At 37.2% G+C, this 24,102-nt stretch overlaps 1 protein-coding gene across 1 annotated transcript in view; it reads left to right on the top strand.

Annotated features, from left to right (window-relative positions):
* The window catches only part of EIPR1 (EARP complex and GARP complex interacting protein 1), an 89,503-nt gene extending 69,878 nt beyond the window's left edge, over positions 1-19,625 (top strand). Inside the window, exons 6-9 of the mRNA XM_055713866.1 lie at positions 1,551-1,687; positions 5,094-5,261; positions 6,469-6,636; positions 17,322-19,625. Coding sequence (XP_055569841.1) covers positions 1,551-1,687; positions 5,094-5,261; positions 6,469-6,636; positions 17,322-17,496 — 648 coding nt within the window. The 3' untranslated portion in view covers positions 17,497-19,625. The remainder of the gene's footprint in view (positions 1-1,550; positions 1,688-5,093; positions 5,262-6,468; positions 6,637-17,321) is intronic.
* The last annotated feature ends 4,477 nt before the right edge of the window (positions 19,626-24,102 follow it).

The following is a 24,102-nucleotide window of genomic DNA, read 5'->3' as shown; positions in this document are numbered from 1 at the left end:
CTTTTACTAGAGAGTTTAATTTTTGAAATGACCCACTTAAGCTCTGCATATGCTTTTGTGTCTGGAGTCTCGTATGTGTCAAAAAATAAAAATTGCAGTTTATTTTATTATTGTGTTCAATATTTTTCTTTATATTAATAATCTGCAAGTTGTAGAAAGGCTTTTGAATGGTGTTTGTACTTGAGGAGGAATGCTAGAGGAGTAGGTTTGGCCACAGTGTTATATCACTCATTAACACATGAACAATATGTGGCCTTGCATACAGGGGATGCAACATTCTTTTAAATATTATAATCAGAAAAAAATTGGAAAAAACACATCTTCAGTAGCATAGACTTCAGTGATAGAGTTGTAATTTCTAGATTGTTAATTCTAAATAAATATTATATTCTTGGTGGAACTATAATAGCAAAAAGTTAGCGAAATATAGAAATCAACATTGGTACCATATGAAAATAGATTTAAGCAGTATTGTATTGAGTATGTTTTTCTAGTGATGTCAGTTAAAGTTTATGTAAGCAGTACATATGTTTTAGTCTTCTTCATCCATCAAAGTGTAATATTTCTGCTGTGAAATCTTGTATTTAATAGAATATTTATGGTATGCTAGGATTCAGGTAAAGTAGAAAAGTGATCCAATGAGACCCAGCACAGTAATCTGCTTCTGTGAAATACCTCTTAATGAAACATTTTGAAATGTGAACATTGTGTGAAAGATGACCAAACAAGTCTGCTGTCTGCCTGGTTGCTTGCAATTTGTATAAATTTTATGATCAAAATGTGATTTTTTTTTGCTTCCCCACCTCCTTTAGATATTAAACGATCAGTTTGAGTAAGTCATTAGAAGTAACTTGCAGTGTCTACAGCTTCATTTTTCCAAACGTTCATGTGGAACTGGAGGATAATATCCTGTACCAACTTCAAAGAGAAAGTTGATTACTTTGTACCTTCTTTTCATTAAGTGTGGAGAGCTCTCTGCTCAAAGACATGCAAGCCTGATTTTGCAACTGAAATCTTTAATTCTTGTGGATTGTAGATTTGTGATCTAGTACCTTTTGTTATTTTAATAGGCATGTATGTGATGACATGGGCACCTGGGCCTTGATTTTTTTATTTTTAAAAGCAGCTATACACTTGAATCCTGCTCCTACAGATAAAAGTGGCATTTTGACATGGAAAAGTGTTGTAAGACTGTTCATGAAACTAAATGCTTGTGTTTATTTGTCTGAGGCAGCTACAAATTTGTGCAGTGTGCCCATATTGTATATCCACTGTTTCAACAAATTATCTGAAACTGTTTTAGCTTATATAGTAGTACAGTACTTCTAGTATTTCTGAATGCATTACACTACAGAAGCCTTTTAAAAGATTACTTTGTGAGACACAAAACCAGTTCTAGCTTTTAATTTTTTCTGTTTGCTGTTTTAGAACTTTGGTAGTCTGTTACACTCGGAACAACAGGCTCTTTATGCAGTTTTGGTCTTCAGTGGAACTAATTTCATTTTAGTGTTACATTTAGAAACATTGCCAGCTTTGTTTCATTATTTTAGCTTTCTAGTTCTGTAGCCTTGGAAGGGAAAGGACAATTAAAATTTACTTCTGGAAGATGGAGTCCACACCACAATTGTACACAGATTGCAACAGCCAATGATACCATCATTCGAGGATGGGATACACGAAGCATGAGGTAATGAGAAATTGCAGTCTTGTTCTCTAAAACAGACAATCTCCTTTGGAGACAGAATTTCCACCACTGCCACCACCCGTTGCTCCTAACATTTTGTTGTTGCTGTTTTGGGTATTTTTTGTTACAGATTAGAAATATGGAAAAGCTATAACTTATAAAAGGAATGGTTGGGCTGGCATAGCTGCTATATTTATAATTTAGTAAAGGATTTTGTCTGGTTTTGTCCCCCCTCAGCTTTGATTCTGATTTGTATATTGATTTTTACTGAACTATGTACTACTCTCAAGATGATTTGTTCAACACATAGGCATTACCTGAACGAAGCTGTTCTGTAATTCAGCCTGAAAATGGTTTAACAGTCCTGACTATCCTATGAAATGTCTTCATAGCGTACTATCTAAAGGTAACTTTAATCGCTGAAGGTAATTCACAGGTTAAGTTCACTCTTCACTTCTCTGATTTTAACAAATAGCCTACTGTACTATATTAAAGACTGTAGCATACTAGTTACATGAAACTATTGAATTTGTCAAAATCATAACCAAATCAAAGCTTTGAATATACCTAATAATGTGTTTTCCCTCCTGCTCAGTTGTGATTTTGATAAGCAAAGGAGTGATGTTGTACACATCTGTTGCCATGACTACTAAAGCCTGTGCAAGCTTTTTTAAGATATGCTTTACCCCCTTAGCACACAGTAATTTATCACTAAACTGAGAAGACTGATGTCTTGTAATAACTTTTGTTGCCTTAAAGGGGGATGACTTTAAATTTAGTTCTGTGGTTCCTGCCAGCTCAGGGATGTAGCAATAAATCCCTTTGTTTGCCAGCCTTGTGTGTTTTTGCCAGAAAGGTTTATTTAATGTAAGAAACAAAAGCTAAAAATAGAAATATAATAATTAAGTCGCTTTCTGTACACTTGTCATCAGGTTTGAAAGCCCTGTTTTTTGCCTTGTAAAAGGATACATAAGAATCTTACTTCACATATATACATGTGTGTACTGTCATTTATGAAGACTTTTAAATGAACTGTACAAGAGAGGAAAGAAAGGTCAAAGGATAAAGTTTTTTTAAAAGTTGCTTTTTTGTGATGTTTTTGTAATCATCCTATTGTTAACATGTAACATGCAGACCTTAATGTTAAAGCCTATGTTTCTAAGTAGAAAATGTTAAATATTGTGAAGTCTGCTTCATGCTCTGTTTCATTAGAAGAAGCATCTCTGTCTCGCATTAAATAAATACTGAGTAAATTTTATGAAAGATACGTAGCCCAGATATCAACAAGATCCTCGATGAAAGGATAGCTTGGTTAACAGAAGCAAACCATACAAATCTAATTACTTTAAGTGAAGCTCAGGTTTAGATAGTCCTTGAACCAATTTATGAGTACTAGGCTATGCCAAAGAGCTGTTTGCAGTGTACTTGAAAAATACAAGAATAAGTCTCATCTGCAATTAGACTGTAATATGTATAGAATGATGTGAATATTTGATAATGACTAGTTAGACTAGAACTTGGAGTTTAAAGTCAGGGCAGTATAAACTGTGGCAGTGTAAGAAGCAGAAAATGAGAGGGGAAAAAAAAAATCAAGCACAGAAAACTGCTATCTTTGGAAAGAATAAGAGAGGACAGATATTAAAGAAATAGTTAGAATAGCTATTTCCATCGAGTGTGATTATGGTAGCTGTAAGATAGAGGAAGTAAATTATTTTGGACATAACAAACAAAGGAGAGGAGGGAAAGAACAGGTTGGTGGGAAGAATCCTAGACTAGACTAGACTAGGAAGCAGTCTTAATCAGAGAAGAGCTTGTGAAGCAGAAGAGACAGACCCTAGGCTGAATGGATGGAGAATTGTATCAGGAATATTGAAAATCCAAGAATAAATTCTACAAAATATGGAAGATGATGATGATGAGAAAATGGATCCCTTAGCTGGAGAAGATGTTCATGTGTTCTGGCCTTAATCTCACGATGTAAGTGGAAGATTTAATGTAGATATTATTGCTGTAGGTAGGATGATAGAGTGAAAGAAAAGAATATTCATACTTGGGAAGGAAAGAGATAAAGTGGTCAGAATAATAAAGTTGGGATAAAGGCTTTCATGGTAAGAACTGCTGAATACACAGTGGACAGTGGTATTTCTTTTTAAGCCCTTACACACATCTCCGTGAACAATGCAAGAAATGCAGGAAAGAAGTGGAAGGTGCAATAGAGGAAGAAGGAAGTGTTTTATTGCTGCAAGCATGCTTGAGATTTAAAAATTTTCCCATAAAGATATTTCAAAAAATTAAGAAGAAATGTTGAATTCTGCTGCCAGAATACCTGGTAGAAAGGCATACCTGAGTGAATATCCTTTAACCTCTCAAATTCTGAGAAGAGTGTTGACATTGGATATCAAAGTAATATTCTCTATCCAGAATGATTGCCATAGCTGTCAGAATAGGGCTTAGTATAGGCCTGGAATAGGCTGAATCTCTGTTTATGGAGCTACTTTGCTTTGTATTAGTAGTTAGGTGTTAACATCAAGAGACTTCTCTATCTGGTCTTGACAGGAGACTATATGTACAGTGCAAGAAATACAAAGTTTTGGTCAGCTTATGTTTTCTGAAGAGAAACATTTTTCATTTAAAAAAGAAAAAAGCTCACAAAGTGTTGACAATTTCTAGTGAAGGCTGTAGGATACTGTCAAATCTAAGCAGAACTTTGGTAGGTGGTGGCTCTAAGAAGACTAGTGATGTAATAGTGGAAACAAAGCAAACCCCAGCCAAGTTTATGAGGTGCGGTAGGGAGACAAACTGATGGAACATGATGTTTTGAATAAGGATGCTAGGTACCTGTTAGCAGTACTACAAATGTTTTCTGAAGTGGTCAGATGGATGACTATGTGCTGAGTAGTTTAAGGGTCACAGGTAAATTAGAGATAAAAGCCAGAGCTCAGAAGGCAGGTTCAAAATAGAGCAATAGTAAAAAGCTGTTGTTCGTATCTGTTGCATCCCTTGCATCTCAGCTTTTCATATAGGGAGAACTAGATGTCATAAATACAGAATTGTTATAACTACTTTGAGGTGAAGACGCTCTTACCTGAAAATATTGTGATATAGTAGCAGACATTTCGTAACAGTTGTTAGAGAGCTGTGCTAGAATCGTCTGGAACTACTGTTTCCTTTTAGCTCCAGATGAACCTAAAGCAAACAAGGAAAGAGCAAAGCTTCAAAGCAAGCTGAGAAATCTATATAAGTCACTGTTGTTAACAGCTGGGATTTCCCTAAACTATGCACTAGCAATGGGAACTCTAGGTCTGTGGGTGGTAAGGGGATTATGCAAGTTTCCAGGGAAACGGATTCCTGTCAGTGGAGTGCAGTTAGCTTTTTATAGACCATTTAATTTTTTTAATGTGTTTTACAGACAGATCTATTGCATAGAAAATGCACACGGACAGCTGGTACGAGACCTAGACTTTAATCCCAATAAACAGTACTACCTGGCTAGCTGTGGAGATGACTGCAAGGTGAAATTCTGGGACACAAGAAATGTCACTGAACCAGTGAAGACACTAGAGGAGCATTCCCACTGGTAGAACAAATTATCTGCATGCTGTTTTGTGGGTGGATGGCTTATGTAATTTATTCAGCTAATTATTTTACTGTTTAGGAACAATGCAAGCTAACTATGTGCTATTGTGAATAATCATTTTTCTGCACAGAGGAAAGGTTTCAACATTTCAGTGTTCCTTTTGTGATTGTAAATTAAGAAGGGTTTAGACAATGTTAGTCTAATTTACAAGAAACTGCCGTTAACGTTACTGGAAGTAGGGTACACCTTTTAGAAGGACAGCACCAAACTTGGCTTGTGGGGGCCAGCTGGGACACAGGTGTGCCTTCCCAGATTGATCCTGATCTGCTGCACCTGATGTGCAGAAAAGCACCTGCCTGCTATCCTTCTGTTGTCAAATAGTTGAAATGCTCAGTAATTTCAGCCCTGCTTTTTTCATGCTCTTCACAGCCCTTAAGCCAGAATATGCAAGTGAGTAATTTTATTCTTTGAGACAATATTTAGAGCCTCTATCTACTGCTCTGGCCTGTGGCTGGAGCAAGGAGGCAGTCTTGTCTGACATTTGCAGACCTCAGTGGTTAAGAAAAGACGAGCAGTTCATAGTTTTGAAAATGTGGGTTGGAGTAATTCTTGCAAAATAAATCTGGACCCTGAAGCTACATTGAGGGGAATGAAGATGTGAATTAACAGAAGCAGCATTCTTTTTTTTTTTTTCCCCAGAAGATTAAAAGAAAAAGAATAAAACAAGAGCCATAACATATTTGGTATTAACTTGATACATAAAAATTAAAGAGAAATATAATCCTACTTTTGTTTTAGGGTCTTTTTTAAACTTTATGTTGTGAGATTTGTGTTTAACAGGTTATTTCTAATCTGTATCTTGTTTAGGGGGAATTATTATATTTTGAACTTAAATGTTTCTGACTTACTAAACAATGAATTGGCACATACCCTCAAGGAATGATACTGCTGAATGGTGCTTTTTTCCTTGGATTTTTTTTTCAAAACTTATTTGTTGATTTTTTAAGATGCCTCATAGAAAACAGGTGATGTGGAAGCTAAAAAGCCAAATGAAGTTGGCAAAAAACAGTCTTTGGAATGCAACACGTCACTTTTCTGTATACTTAACAACATTTAAGTCAAAGATCAAATTTTAAAAACAATCATTTAACACTGATGCAGTACCTGCCAAGAATAGCTTCTTGTTCTTTCTGATTTAATTTTTTAGGGTCTGGAATGTCAGATACAATCATTCTCATGATCAGCTGATCCTTACAGGAAGCAGTGATAGCAGAGTTATCTTGTCTAATATGGTATCAATTTCTTCTGAACCATTTGGGCATATGGTAGATGACGATGAACTAAGTGACCAAGAGGACCAGCATCAAGAAGAGAAGTATGAAGTTTCCTGAGTTTTATGCAGATGCTTATAATTTGTCTTTTCGTTGTAATGGTTAACGTGCTGTTTTTTTGCTGACTAGGATTTTTGTATACAGGCCTTTCAGGTAAGTAGTTTTAATTCCTACTTCATTCTTCTTTACTCAGTCACGGGTGGAATATGCTCTTTAAATCTGATTGGCACAGCCAGTGTATGTTCACTGGTAGGAAGGGGTTGGTGATCCTAAAGTCCACTGGATCAGTGAAAAGATGCACTTTAAGGGACCACTGGATCAAGTCAAGCACATACAATAATCTGTGTTAAGTGAGAGTTGAAAATCTGCTTTTTGCATTTTCTGTGTATGTGTCAGAACCTTCAGGAGATATTATCTCCTAAGGTGAGCTTCTGCACAGGCACAATAAAGGAAGTATAAACACACTGATTTTTGTAAATTTTGCTCTTAATGTTGCTGACTGCTCTAGAAACCAATAACTCATCAGACCTCTACTTCAAGCAGAACAGAGGTTCGGTTTGACATTTTTAGAGAATAATGCATATTACTGCAAGCATTTGTAAACACCATCCACTTGAATGTGTGAGGAATCATGTATTTTGCAGGTGAATTTTGGAGGGATGAGGTTTTTAGTAAAGAGTTAACTGAAATGCCAAAATAGTAATTTTTGATCCTCCATTATTGTCTGCTTTCAACTTTTTCATTGTGCAGTATATGATGCTTGTTTTCGCCTCTGTACTTCTTTATGAATATATGTAGGTATATAGCGAGTTCTGTAGATCTAGCGTGGACTGAAGATTTCCAGTTTTGCGAGTAGCTTAGATGGTGATCTTCAGCAACTTCTTGCTTTACAAAGTGAAGATAGTGAGATTGAAACTCATGTAAAATATTTCTGAGACCAACAGGTTTCAGTCTATATTTTTCTAGTCTTTGCAACTACGAAAATCCATATTCTACATGTTTGCACTGAGCAATTGTTTGGTTACTTCTGTTAATTTAATATGCAAAGCTGTTTGCAGTGAAATTGGCAGATGATTACCTCCTGAACTATCTTTTTAAATGAAGACTAGTCAGATCTCCCAGTTAGTCAGCTGTGTTTGCTAGATATTTCAGTTAAAATTCTGAATAAAGTTTAGGTTATTTTTCTATTTGCATTTTGAAGGTGGCTCTTCCACCTTTATTTCGTTAATAAAGTTGTAGTTTTGCTGCAAATAGTTTTGACATTTTGGCTTTATATAACAAACTTGAAAACCATGTTTTTAAATATTCAATAAGGAATCTATTCCATATATAGAAATGTTAATTTTAAAATTACAAGATGTCTTTAGAAGCAATAGGTAATGTAAGTGCCTGGAAAATCAAGGTGCATCAAATTACCTAGAAAGTTGCTCACATCAACAGTACATAATTACTTTCTAGAACGTATCTGGACTACAGCATATTACATATGATGTGCCTTTTAATTCCTTTACCTTTGGCTGAGGATTTCAATCTGTTCTGTTCTGGATGGAAGATAAATTGCATTAATGGACCTAGGAGACTATTTTTTATATATATATGGTGGGAATGTAGTAATATAAATAACATCAAAAGTAAATAGTGTTCTTGCAGATGTTGTATAGTATGTTATCTGGATTTCTGTTGATTGTAGACTGTTCACGTTGCCTCATTAAAACACAAATGATTGTAGAATAGGAATTTTTGAAACCAAGACTATGTAAAGTAACACAACAAATATAGCACGTCTTTCCCTTTGGCTATGGGATGAATGTAAACCACATCATGAATGACTTGTATAGTAATGATGTAGAGCCCTTACCTGTTCCCAGAGGCTACGAGAGTATCAGTACTGCACTTGCCTTTTAAATGCATATTTTTCAGCTACTAAACAGTTTTCTATAAAACCTGGGAAAGCACATTAGCTTTTATAACATTTGCTTGGTACTGTGAAAGTCTTGTTTTGGTCTGGTTTTTTTTTCACCCACCTTGTTATGAATCAAGCTGGAAGGATGTTTGCAAGGTGCTCACCAGCCTTGAACTGTTGCCAGATGAATGTCTGTTTAGTTCTGAGTGCACTAATGAAGCAGGGCATAACAGCTGTTGGGAATACCTCTTGCCAGTCAACCAGTAGTGCCAAATATTTAGGCTTTAGTGCCTGTTTCCCTCCTCAAGACCTCTTTGAAGAGTTTGTTGCACTGTCCCATGGGTACTGTCTCTTCTGTAAAAACACAGGGTTTTATTGTACGGTTTGGTGGGGTGTGGCAGGGTGTGTATGTGTTTTTATTTTTTTGCTTGGGTATGTTCTAGACTTTCAAGAAAGTGTTGTATTCTTATGGGCTTCATTTTTATCCTTTTCTGGAGTACGTCTGGTTTGCTTTTAAATAGCACAAAAATCTTGAAAAAGATGTCTTTTTTGGGTGTATCTTGACACATACCAGGAAGAACAGGTGTCTGTACAACTAGTATCTCCAGCCAGTCACCTTCAGACCGAGTGACCAAATCTCTCTCAAAAGAATGTTGGAAGTATCAAGTGGAAAGAAGTAGAAAGGCTCTTTTTGTCACGGGCTACATATTTTTCATGTGCTGAATAAAATAACTTGTAAAAATACTCCTTGGATTAAATATAACTGGTACTCTTCATTTTTATATCTTCAAAGCTGTTGGGTTTTTTTCTACTTAGAAAAGATGCCCATATTTTAAAAAAATTGACTTGTAATACTGAGATATTTAAGACTTGTGTTAATTGTTAATATATTTTGGAGCAAGCTTTCTAATTTGTATTGTATTTCTTGGCTGGAGACAAAAGCAAGTAATGTGTTAGTTTAACCCTTCATGGTTCAACCATGTAGAACTGTGCATGAGTCTACTCACTCATTTATTCTTGCCAGATTTTCTCTAGTAACTGCGTACTTTTTAAGGTTCACACTGAAAAATATTTGGAGATAACTTTTTTTTTAAAGAAAAGAGTACATGTTCACTGAGTAATGAAAAGACAACAAACTAAAAGTTGATGTATTCTGTTCTTACTAAGGAATTATTCTTTGAGGTTTCTTCTTTTAGTGTTTGTCCATGTATGTGTTGGTGTCTTGGGACTTCAAATGCTCCCATCTTGGAGACTAGAAGATGCTTGCATAAGCAGTATAACTAGGAACATTGCATGAGGATCTGTCTCTCGCCGCAAGCAACCTTCAGTTCCTCTTAACTGCTGATTCATATCAGAGTAACTACTTTGTTGTCTCTTCCCTACTTTTTAACTGCTGCTGTTATTTCTCTCATCAATCATAAAAATGTAAGAGCAGCCTCCCTGTATCATATCAAAGGTCTCCCTAGCCTGTATCATGTCTCTGATAGTGGCCAAGAGGAAAGATTATAAAACCAGGAAAAGGAGGTGATACTTCCCCTGGGTGCGCTTCTAGCCCCTGAATGTTTACAGTTCAGGGACCTTTACTGCCTTCTGAATCATCTTTGGAGGCTTCTCATTCTTTCCTTTAGGATTTTCTTGTGCCATCAGCCATGTTCTTGAGTTTATCTCTTCTCACTAACTGTGATTTCATTTGTTCCAAAACATGTTAGCTGTGCACGCACTGCCTTTGTGAAATATGTCTAGGAGAAATACGCCAACTGCATTTGTTTTCTTGCACTGAATGAGGAAAGGCTTCAGTGCTTTCTGTCTGCAAAGCCCAAAGCCTCTGTCGAAAGTACGTAGTCTAAAAAGAGGATCGAGCTGTCTGCAGAGAGGAGATATAAGGATGTGGCCAGAGGAGAGCTATGGTGTATTCTGGTCAAGTTCCTAGTCTGGATAATCTAATGCACAATTCAAATATGAAAAAAAAAAATCAGCTGAGAAACGAAATGCTGTACTCTTAGCTTAATTTCTAGCACCTTGATACAGATGTTGAAAAAAGTCTGCAAAACAAATGAAAGCAGAACAGATGAGTATTTGGGGTCCATTTATCTTTCATCAGCAAAACAAAGCTGGCGTGCCTGAAGAACATAGAGAGTGCTATATTCATGTTTCTGATGGCTCACTTTGGAAAAAAATGTTGAAAACATGCGATCATTCCACATCTATGGATGCAACTGATTAAGGCAGGCTTCTCCTTGGCCTGCTTTCCCCGCCCCCCTTTAAAAGTCTTTGCACTCTGGTATTGTAAAGACTTCCTCCCTGCAACACTGAACTTGCCTTAATTCCAAAGCTCCTGAAGGTGTCTGTCGGTTCCCTTTTAGATACCTGCAGAGCACTGAGAACAGTCTTCCTGCAAAGGGGGGAGGTGACTCTTTTTATATCCTTTCTTCATTCTTTGGTCATCCAAAATTGTTACGTTAGTCTGTGAATCTATATTTGGTTGCATTAAACTAGTCTGACAGTCATTCTACTTTGCTATTTCTAACACTACTAGGTTCTTGCAGTTTGCTGTGACCATCTTTACTCACCAATCAGGATTCCTTTTCTTTAGTTAATGCAATGTATTTATTTGCCTTATAGATCTGCGTTTTAAACTCTGTAAGTCTGTTTGGTATGAGAAGACAATTAGTTATCTTAGGAGCACCAATAGCATGGTACACACTGCATGTACAGCTGTGTTTCTATTCTTCATGACTTCTATGGCCAGAACTTTGTTGTGACAAGGCTCAAATGATAATGGAGGACTTGCTTTTTAAGAGAAAAAGCCTCTTCTGTATCCATACCAATGAAAGAATTTAGGTGGTCAATAGCATTTTGAGCTTATACATCAGTCCTGAAAATGAAGCCATCCTTAAACTTTAGTTTTGCAGAATAAGCTACCAGCTCGCTTAGCTCTCTTTGGAATTTACAGGCTTAAGATGTCTGCTGTTTTCTCACTGGAAGAACTGATTACTAAGGTCAGTATTCTGCCTTCTCCCTTGTGCTACATCTTTTGACAGTATGTTTGAAGCTTATTCTTATCTTCTTACTGTTGAAGTTGGTACCAGAAATTCACATTAGGAAATAGATTTTTTTAATGTTTTTCCTCAAGTCTTGTGTTTCCATCTTTTTACCATAGATGTTAGCCACGTGTCCTTTGATACAAACAGAACAGATCTAACACAACTACTTCTCACCATTTTGCGTTTAAAGCTGAGATACAAAGAATTAGTCTCCCCAGTACAGAGTGTCTCATTCTCAATTGTGTGAAATTTTAAGTGAGATTTTAGGTGTAGGAACATCATCAGGAATCGGAATGGACCAGAAAGAAAATGGTGGGTGGTCTCTCTGTAGAAAGAGATTTCCTTCAAAATCCCATCTAAAGGAGGTGGTGGTTTTTGCTTTTTGTGATAGAAATGTGGTTTGGAGCCTTTTGAATAGTAAATCACATGGTTTCATGATAATGCATATGAACTGTGTGATCTGATGTAACACCATTGTATATATCTCCATTACTTCAGGAGGGTGAATTGTCAGCATTGATATTTTAAAAAGTATTTGCCAAACATTCATGATAAAGCAGGCTTTCAGGGTGTTTTCACACAGCTGCCAGTAGTGTTAGTTTTGATACTTTGCTTGTGGTATTTGTCTTGGAGAAATCTAGAAAACATATGATTATGCTATGGAATCAACCAAGAGACTCAGTTAATTAAACAGCTTAAATAGTTTCTGTTTTGGGGAACAGTGATACTCAGGACTTTGTTGGATGAGTAAGAAGCTGGACCAAATCTGGTGCAGCAGCACTTTCAAATTCCTAGACTGTTTTGCTGTAGAAACATACGGAGGTTTTGTACCATTTCTTTCTTTAACCCTTATCATATATACCCTCCTTTATTTTGCACATTAGGACAGCAATGAAACCTCTTATATTAAAATATGCATTTCCTGTTTTTGAAGATGGCATTTTCTTGTAGAAACAGTTTAGATGGCTGGGTTTTGAGTTTAAATAAAAAAACGCTTACAGTAGTACAAATGGACAATTATTACATATAAAAATTCTGTTCCAGTATAACCATCCTTGAATTCTCTTTTCCTTGAGAGAGTGAAAAAGCGTTGTCTAAGCTTAGTAAAAGCAAAACCTTAGAGTTGCTAAATTTTCTCCTGCAGTTAAAGGGAATGGGCATCCACAGGGCTTATTCTGGAATCCAGTTGTGTATTGGAATGAAGCTGGGTTAATTAGCATTGATAATATACAACTGTGGGTTGGCTTCTGGGGTGGTGGGTTGGCTGGCATAGATAAGGTGCAGTTGTGGCTGGTTCTGGTAAGTGGTTGAGAGCCAATGAAGAGAGATCAGCCAAGGAAGAAACAAGAGAAGAGAGAACACATGCCCTGGATGAGGTGAGAGTAGGAGAAGGCAGCAGAGGGACTGGCATGAAGAGTGTGGGGGTATGAGATGGTAAAAGACATTTGTTGCAACTTGATATTTTGGAGAGGGCTGTGACACAGTTGCATGCTTTTCAGGATTTGCTTTTGGATGCTTCAGTACATGTTTTTGCTCTATTGAATCACATCTATTTCATAGCAATCTTTAGATTAAAGGGGATTAAATTTTTACAGTGATAAGGAATTAATGATTTTTGGTGACTCTGAAATATGTATTTTATTGATAGTGTTGGACTTGGCAGTGTTGGGTTAATGGGTGGACTCCATGATCTTAAAGGTGTTTTTCCAACCAAAATGAGTCTATGATTCTATGACAAAACAGAATCGCAAGTACTACAAACTTAAGTGGTTCTTAGCATGAGAAGTAATTGGAAATAACAGCTCTCTACATGAAAACAATTATCCATGGCTTAACAGGCTTCTCTCTCAAGTCTGTAACACAATTAACCTCAAAGTTATCTAGTAAAATGAAAGCTTTTCTCCTTTTGTAGGAGAGGCTGGTCGGGGTTGTGCTATGTGAATAAGACTACAAAGAGAAAGCAGTCCAGTTTCAGCTCTTTGTGGCACAGGTCTTAAATTTATGCAGAATGTAGGTAGAGATTACACATTTCTTACTGTAAGTTCTTGGTGATGTAACCGTTGGCCTTGTCAGTTGATGCAATGCAAGAACATATATATATGGAGAGAAAAAGGTATTAGTCTGGCCAGGAAAAGTCGTCAAAATAGTACAGGAAAATGAGAAACTACAAGAACTTCTTAAGGGATAGGGAGATTTAGGATAAGGAAGAAAATGGCTTACTAAGCTTGCCAGACGTGATTACCAAGTATGCTTATCAAATATAGTCTAGTCAGACTGCTCTGCCAAGGGCTGAATAGGCTGAGGGCCTATGTATGTGGTGCATTAAACTAGCTATAGCATAGCAGCTACGTTTTTACACTCATAACCTGCAAATTTTACGTAAAAACAGAAATATCTGTGTTTTGGCAACAACATGAATGATACATATTAAAGTAGCATAGAAGATAGCTACTTCATATCAGTCTGCAGAGGTACTCTTCCTGTTTCTGAACTTCTCTAACTGGAAAGAAATTTAAGGTCCTGAACTCTCATTCCTCTTCAAAACCTGCCAAAGATCTGCTGATTATCCCAGTATCCAGTCCACTTCAAATGCTCTCCTTTTCTGTGCCTGGTGTTATGCATCTGACTTAAGAAGGCAAATAACCTGGGCATTGTCACCAGGAATTGCTAAACCATGAAATGGAAAGCTTCTGAGATAAGGACAAAGCACATGAAAGTATAGTGGTAGTCTTTTAATCATTGCTGCATTATGAATAAAATATTAGAAAAAAATATATTCATCAGTGCTATGACATGTTAGGCTCTGAAGTTGCCTACTGTATGTTAAGGATAAATAAAATTGTAGCAACTGGTAAAACCAAGGATAATGAAAATAGACAAAACCATCTTAAGATAAATACAAGTTTTTATGTGTTCAACTAGTACGTATTGTGACCAAAATTTTTTTATAGACTTTGTTTATATATATATATATATATATATATTTAAAATGGTTAAATAAATGTCAGTGTCATAGCTGTTGTCTGGTAACTTCTTGCATTAACCAAATTCTATTTAATATTTGGGAGTTAGGAGAGTCTGAGCTGATTCTTTAATAAATAATGTGGAAAAGCTGTGGAAAATCTCATTGAGATTAAATAGTCTGTTGTGTGACTTGGATACTTAGAATCATTCAGCTTCTTAGATTGATATAGATTCAAAAATATTATCCTTTGCCTATTCTTGGGTTACAAAAAGAAAGCACACCAACAGCCAAAAATGCAGGCAAATCTGAGATGTTTTCTTGGAAATCTCTTCGCATGGGGTAAGGTGGTCAGTCTCCAAAAGATTCCTGTTATGAGGGGAAAACCCCACCACAAACAGTCTTCCTCTTTCTGTTTCTTTAAATATTTTAAGTATTTTGAACAGTCTTTCCTATACATGAAATAAATTCTTCTTTCTGTTCCACTAGCTGAATCCTTCTGGGCTCATTAGCTATTACATAATTTAAAGGCTAATCTGTTTTCATTCATAGTGTTTGCAAAAGATGCTCACAGACAGGTTATTTTGGGTCTTCTGTATTGTTCCTGAGACACAGGTCATTCTGAGATAGTATAAAGAGCTAGATACTATACAAGATAATCAGGATGGAAAAGAACTAAGTGATCACTTCCATAAGGATTTGCTCAGGTTCTCAGTAACTGTCTATGCAATTCTTATATACAAGTAGTCTTATACATAATATTATCTTAAAAACACTGAAAATTGAACTCATGTAGCCTGAAGAACCACATGGAATAACATGCTTTCTTTTTCTGGGAAGGCACAGAATTACTTTCATACCCACGAAGAAATTCAGTGTAAGGACAATAATAAATAACAGTTAAAATTGTAGTTATAAATGGAAATGTCAAACAGAAGTTCATCTACAGGCTTCTTTACTGAAAAGTCATTCCCCTATGACTTCTGTAAATAAAATGAGATGATCTCTGTTATTTAAATGCGACACTGAAACCACCCTGAGCATACAGAAAATAGTATAATCCAGAAGCTTGTTTGTCCTTGTTTATCCAACCTTTGGTTAACTGAGATTCCTGGTTAACTGAAAAGTCGGTCGTGTCCCCTGACAGCCATGTGAACCGTGCATTACTCCCCTGCTTACCCGGAGAGACATCTGAAACCTTCAGAATAATGGAGTTGTGGGTAAGTGGGTGAGCACTGCGTGAAGCACATTGCTGTCTGGGGACATGACCAACTTTCACTTAACCAGGCACGTCAGTTAACAGGAAGTTAGAAAAACACATTGCAGGAGATGAAGTGTCTATGTATGTGTGTGTTTATTAGCTCTCTGCTGTTAGATGGTTTATATCAAAGTACATATTCAGGAGAACTGCAAAACAAGCCTACTCTTTGCAATTAACCAGGGGATGCTCATTGTTTGTGCTGTGACCTTTTTTTGTTAGTTGACCTTAAATGTAGTATAAGTAAATGATAAAAATCCTTGAAACTAAATATTTGAAGCTATTCTGCACTCTCAGACTGCTTTTGGTTTATTAATTAAATTCAGGTGGAATTTAATTGCAATGCTAGATTTACAGCTGGTTAGGCTGGCTAGGTGGAGCGGAGATAGCCTGTGATTCAAGTACCATACCATGTACGCCTTGCAACTGTAGAGATGTGTGCTTTCAGAGAACCAGTGGTAAAGGGCAAAAATGGCCAGTAACAACACTTCATTTCTGTAGTAGCAGCATCCATTTAAATGATTGAGAGGCAATCACAACCCTCTTCGGCTTTGCTTTCTGTTAGGAGGGTTGCAGCAGTGATACAAGGCTGTTTCTGGGAGGCAGGGGGATGCTTCTGAAAGGCTGACTGATTCCTGTCAGACAGAGGTGATCCTCTGTGGGTAAAGGAGCTCTAAGGTCATCCTCTGAAAACTCACCTACCCTGTAGCTACAGAATAATGTGCTGTGCTGTTGCTCTGAGAGGAGTGACTGGCTCCGTAAGTGGAGGGAAGAAGGGCTGTTCTTAGCTAGCAGAACGCAATCAATGAATGAGTCTTGGATGGTTTGGACTTCAGAGAATTGCCTGTATCCGTTCTTACATATTTGCAATGCAAAAAAGAATCTGCCTGTCTCTCATGATCTAGGTAACCAGGAGCTTGGGTGCTGCAGTGGGAGGTGAGGTACACAATAATAGATGAGAATCCAATGTTGCTATATCTCTAGCAATGGGAGATAAAAAGCATTCAGACTGGTGCCTCCATCTCCCCTCCATTACCCTGGAGGGAACAAGTCCAGGATGGCAGCACAGGAGAGGCTCTGATGTGAAGGACTGCAACTTCTTAACTCTTTAATAAGATTATATATAAATTTTAAGAATTCAGTTCAAAACAAAGGGGGAAAGGAAGGGATAGAGCATGGTGAGAGAAAATATGTTGATAAACATATGTGTTTAAGTGCATTTAGATCATACGCTTTAGTTTAACTTGCTTTAAACAGAGAGAGAAAGGTACTTAGCGTAGGCTCCGAGAGACTTGGAAATGCACTGGAGTTGAGAATAAGAGGTACTTCGTCCCTGCAAATGGGGTCTTTAACATTGACTTGACTCTGCTGTGTTATCTAAACCATAGGTACATGCAGGCATCTGGTATAAAATATTTCCTTAGAGCCTACTACTGCATTCTAAAACTTTAAATGGGAGGCTGCGTATGTAGACGTTAGTGACACTTAATATTGCCTTTTAAAATCAACCGTGTTCACAGATCCTTACAATTTTCTTTTTTTCTCTCTTTTTTCAACTTTAGGATTAAAGAGCCCCTTCAGGACAGTGTAATAGCTACCTATGAAGAACATGAAGATAGCGTATATGCAGTTGAATGGTCCTCAGCAGACCCATGGCTATTTGCCTCTTTAAGTTATGATGGGAGACTTGTTATTAACAGGGTTCCCAGAGCTCTTAAATATCACATACTCTTATAATTTGTTTGGATTATGGTGGAGTTGTTATCTTGATGTATGCAGCTGGTAGGTATTGTTTAGGGGTTTGATTTTTTTCAGGATCTATTTTTATTAAGTATAAATGTTAAAATTTTGTTGAGAACATCTGTAGTAATATAGACAATTTAGATTTGTCTTTTGTATTTGCCTTGGAAACGTGTGATGCATTTTCTGAAGGCTGTGCTAGTCAGATGATTTCCTTTTTTTTTTTTTTGAGGGGCTAATCACTGAACTATAAAGTTTTGGAAATATTGGGTACTTCCCATACTATTGCTTTATTACTTCAGTTTTATGCTAATACAGTGAATTACAGGGGTGTTATTGTGCTGATATAAAACTTGGACAAAGTAAGGTGCATGTAGCAGAAGTGATGTATTCATTTACAAGAATATTTTATCTATCAGATATAAGCAGCTGCCTGCTCTTAGATAGGGCCACTTTCTGCTGTTCTGGTCATTTTTCAATGTTTATAAATATAGCTGGGAATGGTCTTAAAAGGCTTTCTTAATTAAGTCTAATATTTTAAATACTTTTTCTCCCATTTTGCATATCCTAAGAAGAAATGTTAATTGTGAAGGTGAAGCCTTCAAAATACATTTTTCATTTAAGCCTTATGGTAGTATCAACCAAGTACCATCCTGTAATTTGCAAACTAAATGCAATTTTGAGGTATGTGTTGTTATTAGAAACAGTATTAGTCTTTACTGAAATCTCTTATATACTCATGTAATATCCCATGTTTCTAGAACGTAGTTGTGCTGTAATATATTTTGAGGGACTCTGGAGCTATGCCATTGTTAATCTGCAAAATCTCTTCAATATTTGTAAGTAGTCTCTTTCTTATCCTTTTGGCTCTGTGCCATTCTGCAGTACGCTGACATGATGCAGCAGGCTTTCAACTAAGCACAAAATATCCTTTGCTGTATCCTATTCCTTCCAATATCTGACCTAGGTATTGGTGACTGTCTTGTTACAAATGCTGAGAAGAGGCAGATGCTGCCCTGCAGGAGAATGCACAGAAAACTTGCGATGTAGATGGAAGGCATGGTGAAACATGCCTGTGTATACTGACACTCCCCTTCCTTTTGCATTAAGATGAAAATTCTGCTGCTTGTTCTTTGTGTACTCAGAGTAACTGCAGCCATAATTATTCCCTGTTGCCTTTTCATCACTATTAGATTTCCCGTAAACTTCAGAAGCTGGGTATGTGCAACAGTGTTGGTTGTGGTAGAATTGTGTAAGACCGCTCTGAAGAAATGGCAACAAACGGATGGAAAGATCAATACCAGCCTCTTCCCGCGATTCCTCCCGTTGCTATGGCAACTGTTGCTGTTAGTGTTGAGGGACAGCCTGCTGCTCACCTCTGTTTGTCCTTACCCACTCTTGGATCGAAACATGTCCAAATGTGATTTGTTGTGTATACACAGCTGCTTCTGTGAGATCAGGCTTTGAGAGCGTGACTGACTGCTATAGGCCAAAACATCCAGAGAAGATGAAATTTGAATTCTATTTCTGGCTTTCTTAACGAGCATGTTTGGAAGAATTCATAGGAGTGAAGTAATACAATTAAATCATCTGTACTATTGTTTGTTTTGCGATGCTGCCTGTCTGCTCCAGAATAAATGCTTCATTGGAAATTCTGATCATCTGATATTTTGCGTTAAGATTTTGAAGTTGTGCTATTTCAAATTGTCTCAATCTGTAATTAGGCACAAGTTATTCACCTGTATAGTGTAAGAAAAATTATATTTCCAAATCAGTAGTGCTTCAGTTGTCTGAATATCAAAATCCTTGGTTGGGCTACAGCTTATATGTGGAGCTTTCAGTCTTCAGACACAAAACGTTGTTGGGTTCCTACCCCACTCCCAAACAAAAGCAAAAGCAAAACAAACAAACAAACAAAAAACCCCAGACAACCCTGCAGTATATCTTTAGTATGCAGAAGAGCACTTTAAAAAACTTTATTCATATTAGCAATAAAGGTCTAATGAAATGTTATTGTCTGTTAATGTATATGGCTTGCAGTGTGAAGGTGATGGGAAATTATGCAACTGTGTGGGATTTGATTTGGTTTTTAATGTGTAATAAATGCAGGACAGATTTCAGACTAATTTTTATGTGGCTGTATGTCCTTTAATATTGTAAGCTTGTAGAAGCTGGAAGGGTCTATAAGCAAATAATATCAAAAAACATTTTGTTTTAGTTCTGTTAAATCTCTGTATCACTCAATAGGGAAGAACAGAGAGGATGAACACTGGGAAGGAAGGCAATAGCAGGTCAAATCTGAATGAAACGCATTACAGCAGAATCCAGAGAGCAGGAAGGGCCAAGTTTTAATCATTTTCAGCTGTCTGTAAAGCAGGATCTGCGCTATATGTACAGCACTGGCAGCGATATGGAAATGACCTTCAGAAAGGGAAGGCTTTTAACAAGGTTTCATCCCAGGCTGTTAGAGAAAGCAGGCTGCTGTAGGATAAGAGGAAGGGTTCGAAGATGGCTAAATAACTGATTAAAAGATAGGAAATAGGAAGCAGGAATAAATCATCACATTTCATGGCAAAAAGAAATTACCAATGAGGTCTGCAAGGATCTGTGCCTAGGCCTGTGCTTCACAGTATACTCATGACCTTTTTGGAAAAAGGGCTGCATAGAAATACGGCAAAGTTTGCAGACACTGTTAAGAGTAGTAAGCTGACTGAAGAATTATGGAAGGGCCTTGTCACATGCTGTAGCTGGATTATAACATGGTAGATGAAATTCAGTGCAGGAACTGTGAAGTAATGGATATGGGAGAAAACAGTCATTTTATTTAACTACTGGGGACCTCCGGTGTATGTCTTACTACTTGGAAGTAAGATCTTAGGATTTTCATAGGTCTTTAAAAGAGGCAGCTTAACAGAGGTTAAGTTTTTAATTAAAATAATGGGAATTACTAGAAAGCAAATAGAGAAGAAAATAAAGCAATGTTAATCCATTAAATAATACATACTCATAAGTCTGTGGTGTATGTGTATCTTGAATACTGTGTGTAGTTCTGGTTTCTTCCATCTCAAACCTAGTGTAGTAAAACAGGGAAAGATTTTAGAGCAGGATGACAGGAATGATGAGTAAGTAGCATGCAACACCTGTATGAGGATAAATAGGCTGAAAGGCAGATGGTTGAGACGGAATGATAAAAGTCTGTAAAATCACAAGAGGTGGAGGGAGAGAAGGAATAGGGACTGACTGTTCACTGTTTTTCCTGATACAAGAACTAGTTGTTATTAAATGGAATCTGCATGTGGTGGCTCAAAGTGAGGTGGTATCCACAGGTGTGAAGGTGAGCTATGGCACTCCTCTTTTAACAATCCCTTCCCACAATAAAAAAAAAACAAACAACAAACAAAGAACCAAAAAAATAATCTCATTAATGTTAAAGTTTATATGGCTTGGAACTAACTGAACCAGGAGTTGAAAGCTGGATCCATTAAAGGTTGCTAAATGTAAAGGCAGCATCTTCGGCTTAGAAAATCCTCTTGAATCATGAATTGCTGAACACTGCAAAGAATACTGGCAAAAAATCCCTGTGTGTTGGTCCAATCTTTACTTTACCTCCCTGGACATGTGCTATTTGCCAGTAAAGGTAGAAAATAGAAGCTAAAAATAATTTATTCTCTAAAGCTTTGTCTCTAGTGCTGAGACAGCATGTTGCTCCTGCGTGTTTCTCTCTCCCAACTGATTACTTTGGTTGTAAGTTGTGTTTTAGGAGATTTCAGAAAACGCTCATGTCTCAGACAAATTTCTTACAGGATCCCAGTATTATTTCTGGAAACTCTTCTTGTAAAACACTCCTTGGCAGGAAGGAAGACTGTGGAGGCAAGCAGTACAGCAACGAGTCCATCACTGCTGTGGAAATTCAAATCATGGTCTAACTTCTCACAGCACTTGGGTTGTTTCACTGTCTCATAGAGAATGCTGTTTATGGAGACGCTTGTCAGCATTGGTAAGCAAGTAATTGTTGTATTTTCAAACAAATACCTCATAAATGTTGGTGGGTTTTTTTTTTCTTTGCAGACTGTGTTCAGGTAAGAAGCTTTAATAGGTTTTGGATTTGAAAGAGTTGAGTTATGGTATTCCTTGAAAATGTCAGATTGTCAATGTTGCAATTTAAAAATTTGTCTTATTCCATATTTGGTGCTGCAAATCTTTTCTTTATCACAATGTAATATGTGTGTCTGGTATGGAATTACAAAAATGCTTGAGATGTGGTATTTTGATTTCACAGAAAGTGAGTTATTGAAGGAGAAAGGAATTTATAATATTTTTAAAAAGATTTTGAGCACGATCTAGATGAAACTGACCGAAGTTCATAGAAGTCCTGGCCATTTAATGTGAAGCTTGAAGTAACAATCTGTTTCAGTTGAACCAGAAATAGTGCTAACATCAAATTAAAAAAGAAACCAAAGCAAAAACCAGCCAAAACAAAACAAAACACCACCACCCAAACAACAAAAAACCCCCACCACTGAACACCAAAAAGCAAAACCTCTCAGTACTGATCTGGACTTTGCCTGTGGTGTTAGTGCTAAAATTAGCCTGACGTGTACTGAGGCCCGTGCAGTTAATGAGCTGCTTGTCAACGTTAGAATTAATGAAGAACATGTATTAGATGGCATGAGTAGACTTGAAGCTTGCTCTAGACCAATTCTCTTTACATCGTACCTTTTCGTTTCATAAAGGTGAGTGGAAATAAGAAGCAATATGAGTGGAAAGATGATGATAAATTAGTGGAAATAAGAAGCCGTATGATCTGGATTATGCTCAACACTAAAATTAGTTGAAAACAATGCTTTGTAAAGAATTAAGCTGCTTGACCATTGTACTTCCCAACTGACAACAGAAAGCATTAGTTCTGTATTTGCCTCATCATTTGGAATTCACAAATCTTACAACCTGCTACCTCTTGCAGTATTGGAGGCTGAAATTCTGCAGCTTAAAGATGGCCTTTCATAGTATCATCTCACTATAGTCTGACATGGTAAAACACCATGAGGTAGATACGCCTTTGACATAAATGAAGCAGTGAGAACTAGGTAACGATAATTGTTAAGTTCAGTGTTTGGATACAAGTTGATAGTGCTATAGAACTGTCATTTGGATTCACAGAGGATGTTGAGGGTTTTTTTGCTTTTTTCTAGGGGATATGGGGGAAGTGCTTAACACTCTGTTGTGGTAACCTGATTCTCAGGCTGCAGAAAGCCTGTGATTTCTGGAATAGCAAGTGAAATGACTGAGAGAAAAGTGCAAATCAGTTTTTAGAGAAGCCTGGCCCTCCCATAAAGGTAGCTGCTGGGTGTGAAGCTGTGGATACTCTCCAGAACAATTTTCACATTGCTCTTGCTTGTTCTACCTGCCACTTTGGGCAGTGAGGAGCTAGTGAAGTGAGAAGAAAATGACACACAGAGATTTGGAGAAAAAGACAAAGGAAGAGAAAAGGTAAAAGGAAGACTGACAAATACAGAGTGAAAAGTGAATTGAAAAAGACAAGATCAGGGAAAGATCAGTTTGGAAAACAGAAACAGGAAAGACAGAAGAAATTGGCAGTAAATGAAGAGAAAGATACAGGGGTAAGGAGTAAAAAAAGAAAAGGATATTTGTTTGCTTGTTTTGGCTATGATAGTGAAGGTCCTTAAAATTCTTCTGTGTTACTCTACCTGTGTTAACTGATTTAAATGCTAGAGAATTATCATTTTATATTGCAGCATTTTAGGTCTGATATTGGAGGTGGTTCATGTGGGATAGTTGCTGCCAGGTTCTTGTTGATCCATGAGTTATTAGTCCAGACTTGTAGGTTTTAAGGGGTTAGGATTTTTAGCTAGTCATTTTTCTTTTCAGAGGTCAGGTTGTAACTGCATGTGTGAGCAATTGTAGTCCGTTTCAGTGCGAAGTTAGGTTGGGTAAGCAACCCAAGGGAGCAGTATCCTGAGAGGCAGGAGGAAAACTTCAGGCAGGCTGTTTCTTGAGTCACACTAGTTAGATCTGTAAAAGCATCTGTTTATGACAGACACTGTTTATCTCTCTGTTTATAATTTCAGGGGAGTGTTCTAGTGACAACAACTCAAGATATTAGATATGATTAATAAAGTATCTGAAGCACATCCTCCCTTCCACACTGACTTACCTTACAGCAAAAGAATTTTGAGCTGTTCTTGAGAAAATCATCCCCTGTTTGATGCCACAGCTTTTGGTGCTACAGCAGCCCCAACTTCGTAAAGGGGTTTTTAGTGCTCCAGCGCAGAGATAGCTTTGGGGAGAAAGAGATGGACGAGTCTTACTAAATCCAGGAGCCAAGCTCCCAGTGTGGAGATGCATGGCAAATATGTGGGTTGCTGTTGCCCTGGAGCTATAGCAACAGATGCCAAGCAGCTGGGCTGAGCAGGGAAGACCTCTAATGTACCTTCTCAGCAAATTGTCCATTTATTCTGATGCTGCCCCGAGTTCGGGATTTTGGCAGGAGGAACTATAGAAAAGCTTTTAAATGGAATGAATTTAGAAGAGTATGGGAAACCTTGGAAAACCCAAAGATACCACATACTAATCGGCAAGTCT

This window comes from Falco cherrug, chromosome 6 (genome assembly GCF_023634085.1).
Source record: "Falco cherrug isolate bFalChe1 chromosome 6, bFalChe1.pri, whole genome shotgun sequence".
Taxonomy (NCBI): domain Eukaryota; kingdom Metazoa; phylum Chordata; class Aves; order Falconiformes; family Falconidae; genus Falco; species Falco cherrug.
Note: the sequence above shows the minus strand (reverse complement) of the source record. Positions and strands in the feature narration are given on the sequence as shown.